Raw genomic sequence first — 14,896 nt, 5'->3', positions numbered from 1 at the left:
GAATGTTGAAGTTTTTTCCAGAATAAAAGGTTTTTTTTTAAAAGTATTTTTTTGGGGTAAAAGCAGGTTTTGCCCGAAAGACTACTGGTCAGTTAGGATGGAACTGACATCATAAGTGATTGTGGGAGTAGGCCTGCACAGCGTGGAGTGGGGAGATGTGAAAGGCCTGGTGAAAATGAGTTAAGGGTTTTTTTTTCCTTACCTATAAATATGTCCTATGTGGAAAATTTCTCTGAATTGTGATTTGGAAGTAAATTAAGGCTGCTTTGAGAATTCCTTAGTTTGCTTGGTATATTTATTAAAGTTCTGTGCAGTTAGCTTTTTGACATTGTCTGCTTTTCATCACTAAGTGCCTTCTATTTGCATGTATGAATTGTACTAGGAACAGTAAGTGGGAAGGACAGAAAAGGAGCTTACTCTATTGGGAATAATCTGAATAGGCATATAGAGAAGTATTGAGCAAAGCACTGGGGCTTACAGATTATTAGGTATATGTACACGTCAGGGGAGGTGGAGAGCACTGTGATTTGCTAAGGGATGTAAAATTTGAGCTACACTTGACTTGCTGAAGAAAGGCCCAAGGAGAAGAGGGATTATTCAAGGTTCTTCCAGATGCAGGTAGAAAATGTGATGGCTGGTCCTAATTCACATGCCCTGTGGCACAAATGTCGCAATTATCTTTTTCATTTATTTCTTTTCAGGCAAATGAAGATGTGACTCAGATTGTGGAGATTCTGCATTCTGGGCCTAGTAAATGGAACTGGCTCACCCGGCGTCTAGTGGAGTTTACCTCTTCAGGAAGTGTCCTCCTGTTTGTTACTAAAAAAGCCAATGCTGAAGAGCTAGCCAATAACCTTAAACAGGAGGGTCATAGTCTTGGCCTGCTCCATGGTGACATGGATCAGAGTGAAAGAAACAAGGTTATTTCAGACTTTAAGAAAAAGGACATCCCAGTCCTCGTGGCCACAGATGTTGCAGGTAGGGTATGAATTTCCCCAGTAACCATGCTATAAGGGTGCTCTGTCTTGCTATATAAGACCTTTAATATCTGAGGAGGCTGATTGAAGGCACTCTGCTGGCCTGGCTGGCCACACCCCGTGGTGCAGCAGTTCAGAGCACCGTGATTACAGTCTGGAGCTCTGGGTACCACTTTTTTTTTTTTTTTTTTTTTTGCGGTACGTGGGCCCCTCACTGCTGTGGCCCCTCCCGCCGCGGAGCACAGGTTCTGGACGCACAGGCTCAGCGGCCATGGCTCATGGGCCCAGCCGCTCTGCAGCACGTGGGATCCTCCCAGACCGGGGCGCGAACCCGCATCCCCTGCGTTGGCAGGCGGACCCTCAACCACTGCGCCACCAGGGAAGCCCACCACTTTTCATTTAATGTTCCTCTGAAAAAAAGAATCCCTGCAGTTGGAAGACACTTGGGGAAGAAATTGTTTACACAGTCACATCGTGGGCTATGCCGCTGTTGTGTGTCTGAATATAGTACATACCTCACATTGATTATTTAGTTTGGCATACTTCACTCAAGATCAGAAAAAGTTTTGAAGTGTGATTTTTGAGTTTGTTCTGCTGAGTTTTAATAGCTACCCTTAAAAACTGGTATTTTCTCGCAGAAAGGAGATCACTTCTCAGCTTCAGGACACATTTGATGTTGGTTTTACTTTTTTTTTTTTTTTTTTTTTACATATTTCTGGTGCAAGAGTGAGGCCACGGCAGGTTATTGATAGTAGAAGATAGATGTCCCTTACACACTAAGTTGACCCAGCATCATAGAATCTACGATAGTGGCATTTGTTCTAGAAGGGCAGCTTACATGCCTGTATCTCAGCACACCAAATCATGTACTTTGCTTAGATAAGAGGAATGTGGGTTCTTAGGTTAGCATTTGGGGACACTTTGGTGTTTTGGCTCCTGATAAAGAATAAAAGAATTTTGTTTTTTGTTTCAGCCCGTGGTCTGGACATTCCTTCAATTAAGACTGTCATTAACTATGATGTGGCACGAGATATTGATACCCATACGCATAGGATTGGCCGAACAGGACGAGCGGGTGAGAAAGGCGTGGCCTATACCTTGCTGACACCCAAGGATAGCAATTTTGCTGGTGACCTTGTCCGGAACTTGGAAGGAGCCAATCAGCATGTTTCCAAGGAACTCCTAGATCTGGCCATGCAGGTGAGGGGCTGGACACACTTCAGGTTGCTCCAGGTTGTAAAACTAAGCGAAAAAATTTCAATATGCCAGAGGCAGATAACATAGAAACATGACAGTAAAGTTGGGCAGGCAGCACTTATGAAGTATACATTGGTATTGTAGGACATTAAAACTCATCTGGTCTGTCCTCTCATCCTCTCCTTTCAGCAGCATTTATGTTGAAAAGCTATTCCTTTGTGCTAAAATCTCCCTGTGACATTTCTTTCTGCCTGCCCCATGCCACGCTTGTGAGCAAAGTTAATATCAAAGAAAGCTACTAGTCTCCTCACTGCCCTTTTCCCCAAAGTTTTTTCTTTGGGGGGCTAAAAATGTATGATGTCTTTAAAAAAAAAAAATGTATTTCACTACTTCTCAGACCTAGATCTCAGACCTTTGACTACACTGCTTACCCATTTAAAACTGAGTGAGGCATTCTACTGAATTCAACCTTGAGTTGTCTTAATACACACAGTCCCCAAATTACAAATGGATTTGTAGAGACTGATAGTAGAGACTTATGTGTTTTTCAAATTCATAGGCCAGCCTACAGAACTGTTCACCCATAATGCAGTTGTGCTGTGGTACTGCCTGTGCTTCCAGACCTGGGAGTAAAGGACCTGCATTGCAGGGGAGAGTAGAATAACGTTTCCTTTCCTTTTGCGGAGAGCCAGTCCTGAATTAAATACAAGATGTATTTTGTCTGTGGCATTTTCCTACATCTCATTGTGCCTCAGGCTTTCTCTGCTCTCAGACTGATCAGCTTCCCTGATTAGCACCTTGCCCAGCCTGCCCTACCTTTCAAGTACTTTTTTTTTTTTGATAAATTTATTTTATTTTTGGCTGCGTTTGGTCTTCGTTGCTGTGTGCGAGCTTTTTCTAGCTGCAGTGAACAGGGGCTACTCCTCGTTGCAGTGCGTGGGCTTCTCATTGCAGTGGCTTCTCTGTTGTGGAGCACGGGCTCTAGGCACGCGGGCCTCAGTAGTTGTGGCACCTGGACTTAGTTGCTCCGCGGCATGTGGGATCTTCCTGGACCAGGGCTTGAACCCGTGTTCCCTGCATTGGCAGGCGGATTCTTAACCGCTGCACCACCAGGGAAGCCCTCAGGTACTTTTTGAGTGTAACGTGATCGTCAGATAAAGCTCTAACCACCCCCAGAGATGTTATATATAGATTGTCTGAGAAATAGAGAATAAATTCATTTTCCTCAAGGAAGTTAGAAATGGCCAGAGTAACTGCTCTGCATCTGAGGTGTATCTTAATCACTTCCCTTCCTGGAGCCCCTGAAGGAAGGAAGGAGCAGTAAAAGGAAGCCTTAGATAAGGCTCCTGACAAATATGACGGATGAAGCTACCAAAAAGCAGCTAATCTGTGGTGCCTGTGAACAGTTCCTCCTTTGCTACAGATACATTCGCAAAAGATGAAACAAAAAGTTCTTCCCATTTAGTTTCCTTTTTGATCTCGTCCCGTTCCTCTGGGCGCCTCTTCCTCCCATGTCTTAACCTTGAATTGTGTTCAATGCAGAATGCCTGGTTTCGGAAATCCCGCTTCAAAGGAGGGAAAGGGAAAAAGCTGAACATTGGTGGAGGAGGCCTAGGCTATAGGGAGCGGCCTGGCCTTGGCTCTGAGAACACGGTGAGTCCTGGATGTTAGGATTATTCTTGTCTGAGAGCCTCTTAACGTGACCTTCTATTGAAGAAGCACCTGTGTGTCCTTGACTGACTAGGCGTGCTCAGGATACCAGTTTAGATTAGCAGTGGTTCTTAAACTGTGGTCCCTGGACCAGTAGCACATGCAAACTCGTGCCCCACCCTAGACCTGGTGAATCCAGCTCCGGAGGTGGGGCCCAGCAGTCTGTCCACCAGCCCTCCAGCACTGGCCTAGAGCGGAGGGTCACTCTGTAAACTCCAGCTACAGCTTGTAACTAAACTCAGGAATGATTCCTACATTCTGGGAAATCGAACCAGAGATATGAGAGCTAGCTTTTCTCACAAAACAGTAACAGAAGCTCCCCCTGACTGGCCTTCTTAACTTTGTTTCCTGTCACTTTCTTAAGCCAAGGAAGAAAGCTGCCAGTCTCCATTTCTGCATCATCACAGTTAACTTGGTGTCTTTGTTACATACAAAATCTGTCCCCATGTTACAGTGATGATGACGATGTGGGTCATGCAGATAGATGGTAGTGAGAACTGAATATGTGCCAGGGCCAGCCCGGGCAGCCACACGTTAGCTCAGTCTCCACAGCCACTCAGAGTAAGTACAGATGATAAAACGGAGGCACCCGAGGCCACACTGTGCTGAGCACTGAAGCTGAGGCTTCAGACTCTTTAGGGTCTGGACTGGGAGGCTGAGCAGTCACGTATGTGCTGTACTGCCTTGTGGCCTTGTCAGCCTTAACGTAATTTTTATATAATTACATAAACATGTTTATATTTGTGTCTGTAAATAATACCAAGTGATCAGCTTTGGGCATAATCTGACCTCATTTCTGACTATTCGGGTTAGTTCCCAGAAATAGAATTATTGGGTTGAAAGGCATAAGCATTTTTAAATGATTCATTACCGTGCCTCTTTTCTCACAAAGCATAACTTTCTAAAAATTTCCCATTCCCATTTCAGCTCCCACTTCAGTTTTCAGTATATTGAGGCCCAGTCTGTGGCAGTGGGCTTTCCTACTTACTCTTCCATCCTCATGAGTGTGTTGATTTTTTAGGACCGAGGAAGTAACAACAATGTAATGAGCAATTATGAGGCCTACAAGCCCTCCACAGGAGCCATGGGAGATCGGCTGACGGCAATGAAAGCAGCTTTCCAGGTCGGTCTGAAATTAAGCATTTAGTTAAGAGCTTTCACTGGTAACTCTTGGGCAGTGAGGAGGGCCCCAGTCTTCCTGAGATGGTAGCTGGCCTCGTAGACTTGATGTTTGCTGGATTTAGGTAGGGCCTTCTCCTGTTTTCAGTTTCGAATATCACCGTAACTGCAGCTTACCTAGAGCTGCAGGTGTAGCGCCTAGAGAAACCCCTCTTGCTGGTCATCTACTTCAGTCATGCTCAGGGCCCTCCTCCTACAGCAGGATTGGTGTTCCCTCCCTGCCTTAACAGCCTTCAAGGCTCCAAGGCTCTTGTAATCTGGTTGAGAGTAATTGCCATTTTTTAGCTAAGACAAGTTTGATTCTGTGTCTCTTGTGAACTCTGAACCCATCATCCTTCTATACCTCCAATTAGCTAGCTGGCATCCAGTTAACTAGCTGGGCCATCAAGTTTAACTTACTGTCTTACCCACTGTTGTTGTCTCTCTTTTAGTCACAGTACAAGAGTCACTTTGTTGCTGCCAGTTTAACCAACCAGAAGGCTGGAAGCTCTGCTGCTGGGGCGAGTGGATGGACTAGTGCAGGGAGCTTGAATTCAGTTCCAACTAATTCAGCCCAACAACAGGGCCATAACAGTCCTGACAGCCCCATTGCCAGTGCCACAAAGGGCATCCCAGGCTTTGGCAGTACTGGGAACCTCAGCAGTGCCCCAGTGACCTATCCTTCTGCCGGAGCCCAGGGAGTCAACAACACAGCTTCAGGGAATAACGGCCGAGAAGGGATTGGGGGTGGCAATGGGAAAAGAGAGAGATACACTGAGAACCGGGGTGGAAGCCGTCATAGTCACGGAGAGAGTGGGAATCGGCATGGCGATAGCCCACGTCATGGAGACGGTGGTCGCCATGGAGAGGGATACCGCTACCCAGAAAGCAGCAGCCGTCACGCTGATGGGCGCCGTCATGCTGATGGCCATCCTCATGGAGAGAACAGGCATGGAGGAAGTGGAGGCAGACATGGAGAGAGCCGAGGTGCAAATGATGGTCGGAATGGTGAAAGCAGGAAAGAAATTTGTAATCGTGAAAGCAAGGTGGACCCCAAGGTGGACAGCACCAAGATGGACAAGATGGACAGCAAGACAGATAAGACTACTGATGGCTTCGCTGTCCCCGAGCCACCCAAGCGCAAGAAAAGTCGATGGGACAGTTAGAGGGTATGTGCTGAAGCGTGAAATCAATTGTCTTTTAATTTTATTTTTAGAAAGACTTTTGGTAACTAGGTGTCTCAGGGCTGGGTTGGGGCACAAGGTGTAAGGACCCCCTGCCCTTAGTGGATAGCTGAAGCTTGGAGACATTACCCCGTCATCTGGATAATTTTCCAGATGTTTTCTTGGGAAGCTGCTTTGGTCCTTAGAAGCAGTCAGAGTTGGGCAGCTTCTTTTGGCTCTGGGTGAGTGTCACGAAGGTCAGTTGAGGATATCTTGGAAGAAAGGGCCTTATAGGGCACAAAACTCACTCTAGGTTTATATGTAGTACATATTTTTTACTAAAATGTCACCTTAAAAACACCTACAAATAAAATTCTTTTTCTGTGGCTAGTCAGGCCCCATTTGAGACAGGCTTCTGCAGCCTAGTCCATGGTGGTAGGGGGATGTGCAGCAAAGCGCTTCCCAAACATCTGCAGGTTAGGGGAGGGGTCTGATTCTAAGTGAGAGTTGATGCTCAGGTTTCCCAGCCAGGTTCGTGTCCAGTCCTGAGACATGAAGCAGCAGCCTGCCAGATCCAGAGTCCCTACAGCTGAGGGGGGAGAGAGGGTCCTGGAAACAGGACTGCTCTGGGTCTAAAGTGTTGCTAAATTTAAAAAACAAAAACCTGACAACAGCTTTTAAATTGTCTTCTCCTATTTCATTGTATTTTTTTTAACTTGCCATAATGGTAGGAAAATCTTTTGCTGAAATGATTTTGACGATTTTTGTTCTATCTTGTTTATAAAAGGAAAAGAAATACACATACATCAAATTTTGTGACTTTGTGAAGGTTTCTTTAAGATGTGCATTCCTTTCTGCTTGCTCTAGTAAATGTTTTACTACTGGGACCTGTGGATTGCTTGTCATTTCTACTTCACCATGAGTCGGGACATATTAAATATGATTTAGAACAGTGCACATGGTGTGAACACCCAGATGTTTTTTGAGTTATCAAGTTACCAGGAACTAAACTGTTTTCAGACATCTATCAATCAATCATCCTGGTTTTATTCAGATGATAATGGGGGAAGACTTGAGAGGCCCACTTGCCCAAGAATAGACTACAGTGAATGCCACTGAACTTCGCCTTAGGATCTAAAAATGGTATGACTTCTCGCCCAGCACCACAGAAGGGTTGTGGGCTCTGACAGCACCGACAAGACATTTTAGCGGGGCTTTAACGGGAGCCCTTTCTTCCAGCCAGGAAGATGTCCCCCTCACTGCCCAGGGCCACCACGAGTTCAGGTACCTCAAATCTGTCTCTTCAGATGACTGCCGTGCAGGCAGGGGTGGGTAGGGCTGGTACGAAGGAGGCCAGAAGCCGCACCGAATCGCTCCTCGTCCTTACAGTCAGTCCCTCAGAGGTTCTGGTGGCTCCGCTCACTTCCGCTTGTGCTTTTTCTTCTGCTCCTTCCGTTGCTGTGCTCTTTGGTCCTTCTTCATTCTCGAGTCCACCACCTTGAAGTGACCTCTGACCCCAGCTGGCCGGCCCACTTTGCGGCCCACACCTTTTTTGGCTACAACATAGGTGACTTGGCGTTTCTCCTTTCCAAGCCCAGCTTTCTTATAGAGACTGTAAATGGAAGACACAGGTTAGAGACTTTCCACCACTCCTTCACCCCCGTGTACCTTTGTGGGTGACCCCCCTGCCCCTCACCTTCGAAGCTGTGCCGCTTTCTCCCGTTCTGAGATGTCCACTGTGTTGACCACAGCTTCTGCCTTCTTCTTGGTTTGCTCCAGCTTCTTCAGCATCTGTGGGGGTGGTGGGGGAACCTCGGTCAGGTTGACCTCTTTTCCTACCCCTGCCCCACCCACCCAGAATCTCAGGCAGCCCCACTGCTTACCCTCCGTTTCTTCCTGGCCTTGGCCTCAGCCACTTTCTTGATGGGACGTGCATTGATTTCCCGCCAGCGTTTCCGGTAATGCTCCACCTCTTTCTTATCAATAGGCAGTTGTCGTATCCTGTGCTGCTTTTCCTCCTGCACAAACCAGTCTGGAAGCTCCCCCTCATCCTCATTAAATGTGTACCTTGGTGGAGAGGACACCAATCTAGGCTTTCAAAGAAATCATTCCTCCCCTCTTCCTCGCCCCACCCCTTCTCGGGACCTTCTGCCCCCTACCGGCTGAAGGAGTCATCTATGAGGTCCCTCTTGGCTTTTTTGGAAGAAGCAATAATAGCACCTAGAGCAAGGCCTTCAGGGTCCAGTATCCGATGTTTCACTAGAGAGGGAAGAAGGAAGGAAGTCAAAGCTCAGTCCCCAACACTGATCCCTCCATGTTGCCTCCCATTCTAGTAGGTGCAGAGCTCTCGCCTGGGTCCTTGATAGGCACGACCTCAAACCCGACATCATCATCATCTGACTTAGGCCCACGGCTTCGCTTCTTCCTGCCGCGTGGTTTCCAGCTGTGGGAGGGAGGAGGACCGTGCACGCATGTCTCACCGTTAGCCACACCACTCGGGCCCACTCCTACTCACCTCACCCCTGGTTCTTAGTTAAAAATGCTTGGGGAACTTCCAGAAATCTTGCCACCCAGGCTGTACTGCAGACCACTCAAGTTAGAATCATCAGCATTTAAAGTTCTCCATCTGCAGTCAGAGCTGCAAACTCCCAATTACAGAGTACTGGTTACAATCACTGCTTCCTCTTCAGCTCTTCTCCCATCAGCTGCAACCACTCACCTCTCTTCACCCTCACTGCTACTGCTGTCACTGTCAGAACTGTCATCTCTCTCTTCCCCGCCAGGGCCAGTGGCAGCCTCTGTCCCTGAAGGAGCCTCTGCCCTCTCAGGGGCCTCATCCTGGCACGGGGGAGGTTTGTTCTCCATCTTCACACCGGAAGGCGGTGGTGGCAGCTGCTGCCCCTTGTGACGGCTCTCGTACAACAGCTGGGCCTGACGGATCTCCAGGGCCTCGTCGGCATCATCCCCAATCCCGCTGAAGCCATCCTGTGATGGGGAAATCGTCAGGCACCCTTTGCCCAGGGAATGCCAGTCCCTGTCTGTCTTGGCCACCAGCCTCTGCTCACCTTTGAGAACCACAGGCTGGCCTGTTCTTCCTGCAGTAGTGCCTTTTCCTCCAATGGTACCAGCAATGGATTCTCTTCTTCCTCCTCCTCTTTACCATCTTGCACTTCAGCAAACCGTACACTGTACACCCAAGGAAAGTGGGTGGAGGGTCAGTGCCCTGGAGGGCTTGCTGCTGCCCACACTCCAACTGGCAGGCCCTGCCACCAGCTCTGCTTCGGACTTGAGCTGAGGGTGCCCTGCAGACACCTCCCCACGCCCCTCCCCCCTCCTTACCACTTTTGGTCCTTTGGACTCTGAGGTTCTCTGACTCCTGCCAGCTCCTCTGGATCCACGTCACTATCCAGAGATGTATCATCCTCCTCCTCAACATCTGATATGTAGATGTCATCTCTTGGCAGATCAGACAAAAACGTGTCTGCAGCACTCATGTCCCCCTGTGTTACCTCCTCTAACAACTGAGGTTTGACAGAGAAACAGAGATCAAGGGCACTAACAAGGTACATACTGCTTTTTTCCTCCATATTCATCACCTTAGTTTATCCTCAGCAACGCTAGAAAACACACTGTGTCAAGTACATAATATCTTCTTTTACAGACAGGGAAGTGATGGGATTAACCATTTAAAACATCCCACTCTAGACCAGATCATTCAGCTGTGTCTTCTTCAGTGGTAGCAGAAACAGGTTTATGGAAAAGTACCCCACGGTCTAATTAGCGTCCGATTTTAAAATGTTCTAAAACACTGCTTTTTAAAAAATTACTTTCAGAAGGCACCTTATCACCAGCGAATAACATCTACAACTCTTGTTTCCACTGAATAAAGAAGCCCATGCCGTATACATCTAACAGGAAGCACTGTTTCACTAATAATGTCAACTCCAAGATCTGTTTTCCTCGTGGCAACTATAGCTATTTCTTGAATCACATACCAGGAATTACACCATCTTTTTTTTATTCCTTCCAAAAACGCTAGTAGGTAGGTCTATCATTTTCTTTTACAGATGAGGAAACTGAGGCAGAGAGCACATAAGTGGTAGTCTGCTCCAGGACCACTGTGCTCTACTGCCCCCTCAACAATATGAGCTGGTTACTACCTTCCCACACGAGAGCCACGAAAGCTCATTGTTTGTGATGCTGCTTTTACCAGGAAAAGCAGACTCCAGTATTCGGCAGAAAGCACCATCCCGCAGCCGGGTGCAGCAAGGTGCTAACTTGGTCTCAGTCAACTGAAGAACGCTGTGCCCCTCTTGAGGGAGACCCTCCCTCACACGTGCTCGTAACCCAGGCACCCTAGCTGCATCGCCTATAACCTGAGCTTCCTGCAACGAGGGCCTCTTGGTTCTGATGTTCTAGTTCTACAAGGATAAATCTACGCCACACTCACAAATCTTCCTACTTTCATTATTTTAGGGGTGTGTTCTTTCCCGGCCTTTGAGACACAAGGCTCTTGTTTTTTTCCCAATCTCCCCATATCACGTCATTTACGGGTGAAGACAGCAACCATGAGCCATGATCTTTCAGCACACTTACCAAAAAGACATCCGACGCCCCAACTCCAAATACCCAAACAGATCCTCCTGTCCCCTCAGTGGGCCCCAAACCCCGCCTCACCTGGTGACCCCGGATGGTGCGCAGGGAGAACATGCCAGTCTCCCCCTCGTCTGCGATGGAAACCCCGGGAAGATCCATCTTCAGCTCCACACGTTCCCGCTGCTTCCTCTGCTCACGCAGCAGCTTCTTTTTCTTCCTGAGGGTATGGTTTGAGGAATTAAAGCTGCCCAGCTCTGAAGATCCCCATCCGTGCCTTCACCCTCTCTCCCCATCTTCACCCACCGGGGGACTCTGCCTTGCGGTTCTCCAAGCTCCTCCCCAGCTCCCCTCACCTCTTTAACTCCGCCACCTCCTGGGCCTTCATCTCTGCCAGGGTCCGGTCCAGCTCCTCCTCCTCCGAGGGCTGCGGCCCCATCCCAGCTGCGGACTCCTCCTCTTCACCTTCCTCTTCCTCCCCTGAGCTGAGGCTGACAGAGTAGTTGCAGGAGTCGGTTATTTTCCCAGATGCTTCCCCTCAACACCCAGTCAACAACTGCCCTGGTTTAGCTCCCTCCTCACCTGATGTCCAGTGCCTTTGCTTGTTCTTTCAGTTTCTTGGCCACATACCGCCGAAGCTTCGTTCTCCAGTTCAGTAGGGACCTGCCCCAGAGATACCATTCCTGACCTTGCTGTCTCCCTTTTGTCCTCACCTCCTCGTTTTGGGCCCATACCCCGAATTTCACGTTTGAGCCACAGAAGTCCTAAGGTTCAGGCCCCCACCCCAAACCTCTAACACAGCAGCATCCTGTTCCCAGAGACCCAGCGTCACGTCCTTCAAGGGCTGTCCCCTGCCTTCGGGGCTCACAGCACCTATGCCCACCCCCAGTGCAAACCTGAGCTCCTTACGCCCCAGCACCCTGATATCCTGACAGCACGCCCGGATGTCCTCAGTGGTAGTTGGATGCCGTGCCAACTCTTCATCGTCTAGCGAGATCTGTTCGGGAGGAGGGAAAAGAGTCAGGGGAGGTGTTCAGGCCATGTTTCTGGGGCTCCCTCGTACCCCTCGAGTCTGGGGACTCACTTCACTGGCTTTGGAAAGGAAGTCAACAGGGTTGGCAGCTCGGAGGAAGTCAGTGACTGAAGTTCGGTGATAGAGTGTGAGGTCACCCTCAGCATAGCCTTCAGCCTTAGGAAGGGAAATAATGAATGTTGAGCAGTCCCTTCTGGGGTGTCTGTAGGACTGACCAGGCCCAACCTCCCGAGTCCCAGGACCTGAGGGTGGCCCCCACTCGCCAAACACACCTTTGGCTTCTTCTTAGTCACCAATTCAGTAACAGTCTTGGCCTGAACTTCAACCTCCTTGAAGGCAAATTTGGGGTCAAAGAATTTACTGTCGACCTTGTCAGGAGCCAGGAATCCTAAGGTAATAGGATATATAAGAAAGCGTGCTTTGGTAGGTGGGAGACTAAATCAACAGAACAAGGGAAGTTGTGCCCACCCTGGCAGACGACAAAGATCTCTGCAGATTCACGACGAGAGGCTTGGGGCTTGGTGGCCTGGACACGGCGGAAGAGCTGCTGGAAAATCCATAGTAAGGGCTGATAGTCACGGGAACGGAAAACCTTTGTGATGAAGCAGCCACCACGGCTCAGAAAATCACAAGCCAAACGCAGAGCCATCAGTGTCAAATGGGCTGTGGGGGGGAGACAGTTAGCTGAGGACCTCTGCAGCCTGAGAGGGCATGCCCACCTCCACCCTCAGCTCCATGCCCCCCGATCCCGGCACCTTGTGAGTAAGCATCATGGACCCAGCCAGCCCCGACATTGGGGGCCCCGTCATTGAGCACAACATCAACTTTCCAGGTTTTCAGCTCCTTCCTCAGGGCCTACAGAGGAGAGAAACCACAGCAACAGAAATACAGAAATGGCTACGAATGGAGCCCTTCATTCAGCCAGCTGTTGAGTGCCCACCACGGCCAAATCCTGTGCCATGGACAGGGGATACAACAATAGCAAAAATAACACGTTTGTTTTCATGGACCTTACAGTCTACTAGTGAATTCGCTGGAAAGGATGTCACTGAAATCTCTGCACTTCCTCCAACTCCAAAGACCTCTTTCCTGAATAAATAAAGGCTGGGCGGACACGCAATATTATGGGCCTTGTTATATAAACAACATGCAGGCACTGCTCAAGGCATGGTTAACAGGAAAAACGTGCCTTCAGGGGATCAGGGTGGGAAGAGGAATGAATGTGGATGTGTACATATAAAGGGAACAGGAAAAGAGAGATTCCTATTACCTGCCTACAGCGTTCTGTTGTGATGTCCTCCTGGAGTGTCACCACATTGGGAAGAGGCTTGATTGGAACCAGATCCACTCCTAGAAGGTATTAGGGCAGAGTATTCCAAAAGGTTGTCTCAAGCAGGGAGAAAGGAAATGCAGAACACAGGGTCTCACACTCCCACCCCCTGGAACATCCAGGAGCACCACCTGTCACTCACCCACAATAAGGCTGGATACAGGCATAAACTTGGCGGCTACCTGCAGCCTATAAAAGAGAAGTAAAGATTAAAACACCCTGGACTGTCCCTTCCCCTCCCTCAGTAATGTGATCTCTCATCCCCGGTGTTAGGGGTCCCTGCTAAGTGCAGTGGAAACGAGACAGGCTGGGACCTCGGACCCTTTGCTGCAATACTTGCACCTGGACAAAACAACTCGAGCAACAGAATACAAAGAAACTATAAGGGACTAAACATTGCATGCATACCCAGTTGGGGTGAATTATGGACAAGAAGACAAAAATTATGGACACACACAAAAAAGACACCACCCCACTGTCACTTCTGAAGAGTTGGGAGCAAAAACAGGGTGTAGGCAGCAGGGCACTGCACATGCCCCCCAGCACTCAGCTCCACCAAAGGGGTGGGCAAACCACCTAAGCCGCCCCTCAGGCCGGACCCCCGGACACACCCCCACCTTCACGCTATATAAGGAACCAGCCAGCCCCCTCCTTGGGGAGCTGGCTAGCAAGGGAACCTGCTACTTGTTTTCGCTCCTCCCTGCTGCAGCAGGGGCCCCAAGAAAACCTTGCCTGAATTTCTTGTCTGGCCTCTAGTTCATTTCTATTGATTGGGGAAAACCAAGAACCCTGGTCGGTATCAGCCAATCATATCGTAAGTACACGGTCCATATCTTTCCCCCTGCAGTTTACGTTCTGGGGAGTAGAGAAATTTGAGGTTGGTATTACTGTTTCCCTCCCACCCCAAATGCAACTCTCAATCATCCAGGGCTGGAATCCAGAACGCGTCCACAAGGAGCGTCAGGTGCCGGGTGTTACACACCATCCACCTGGTGCAGCGCACAGGTCCAGCAAGGCTCGGGCTTTCTGCAGAAATTGAAAGCGGCGATTCAGCTGGATCAGCTTGAAAGCAGAGCGGGAACGGTAACCTGGAGGCGGCGACAAAGTAAGGCCCGTGAAGCGCTTTCCCAGCGGGATTTCTGCGGCCTTACGACCCACCACCCTTTCTACGGAAGAAAAACTCAATATTCGGAAAGGGGGCGAACCGGCCAAGACTGGTGGCACGCCCGCTCGCAGACGGCGCGAACCCTGACTCACCCGTCTCCTTTGCCAAGTGATAGAACTTGTCTCGCCGGCTCTTCCCGACTTTGCCCTTTTTGCCCATGGTGGGAGCGCCACTCAATATGGAGAGAAAGCAGAAATTGGGACGTCTCTTCCCGGAGCACTAGATTCCGCTCTTCGTTTCCCACTCGCCGTCGCACACACACTCGGAGCCTCAGTCCACACTACTCACCACCACCCAGCACCATTTCTATCACCCGTGAAGCGGCACGTGTGGGCAGCAAACGTATTTCCGCTTCCGCTTGCGTCACTCGCGTCCCCGGCTCCAAGTTTTCCGCCATTTTGAGCGTGGCCACAAAAATTTTCTGTCCCCAGGTTTTATAAGTTGGAAGCTGGCACCAGGAGAAATGGTTACTTTAACCAAAACCGAATTTCTGGAGAGTAATATTTAGGAGTTCTGCTAACCCTTTTCAAAGCTCCTGATCTCGCGTACCGCCGCCCCTCCCCTCATGGC

The 14,896-nt window shown here is 49.2% G+C and overlaps 2 protein-coding genes across 7 annotated transcripts in view; one reads left to right on the top strand and one right to left on the bottom strand.

Annotated features, from left to right (window-relative positions):
* Positions 1-7,092, top strand: part of DDX42 (DEAD-box helicase 42) — a 52,991-nt gene extending 45,899 nt beyond the window's left edge. For all 5 annotated transcript variants that reach the window (XM_027081208.1, XM_027081210.1, XM_027081206.1 and 2 more), the window contains 5 exons: positions 702-978; positions 1,951-2,177; positions 3,717-3,827; positions 4,906-5,007; positions 5,495-7,092. In XM_027081208.1, coding sequence (XP_026937009.1) covers positions 702-978; positions 1,951-2,177; positions 3,717-3,827; positions 4,906-5,007; positions 5,495-6,208 — 1,431 coding nt within the window. In that variant the 3' untranslated portion in view covers positions 6,209-7,092. The remainder of the gene's footprint in view (positions 1-701; positions 979-1,950; positions 2,178-3,716; positions 3,828-4,905; positions 5,008-5,494) is intronic.
* Positions 7,093-7,230: 138 nt separating this feature from the next.
* Positions 7,231-14,818, bottom strand: FTSJ3 (FtsJ RNA 2'-O-methyltransferase 3). 2 transcript variants are annotated; one of them, XM_027081212.1, is made up of 20 exons: positions 14,419-14,818; positions 14,144-14,249; positions 13,304-13,350; positions 13,102-13,181; positions 12,587-12,686; positions 12,300-12,494; positions 12,104-12,219; positions 11,883-11,987; positions 11,695-11,795; positions 11,381-11,461; positions 11,155-11,289; positions 10,883-11,018; positions 9,545-9,726; positions 9,271-9,391; positions 8,925-9,190; positions 8,557-8,648; positions 8,365-8,464; positions 8,089-8,272; positions 7,902-7,996; positions 7,231-7,817 (listed from the first exon to the last, which is right to left on the bottom strand). In XM_027081212.1, the coding sequence occupies exons 1-20, from the start codon at positions 14,483-14,485 to the stop codon at positions 7,625-7,627; spliced, it is 2,502 nt and encodes an 833-aa protein (XP_026937013.1). In that variant the 5' UTR covers positions 14,486-14,818; the 3' UTR covers positions 7,231-7,624. The 2 variants fall into 2 exon arrangements, with proteins under 2 accessions (XP_026937013.1, XP_026937014.1); XM_027081213.1 differs by lacking the exon at positions 14,419-14,818 and adding an exon at positions 13,894-14,016.
* Between the last annotated feature and the right edge of the window lie 78 nt (positions 14,819-14,896).

Source organism: Aethalodelphis obliquidens, unplaced genomic scaffold (assembly GCF_003676395.1).
Source record: "Aethalodelphis obliquidens isolate GAN/ISIS:26980383/991018 unplaced genomic scaffold, ASM367639v1 scaffold44, whole genome shotgun sequence".
NCBI lineage: Eukaryota > Metazoa > Chordata > Mammalia > Artiodactyla > Delphinidae > Aethalodelphis > Aethalodelphis obliquidens.
Note: the sequence above shows the minus strand (reverse complement) of the source record. Positions and strands in the feature narration are given on the sequence as shown.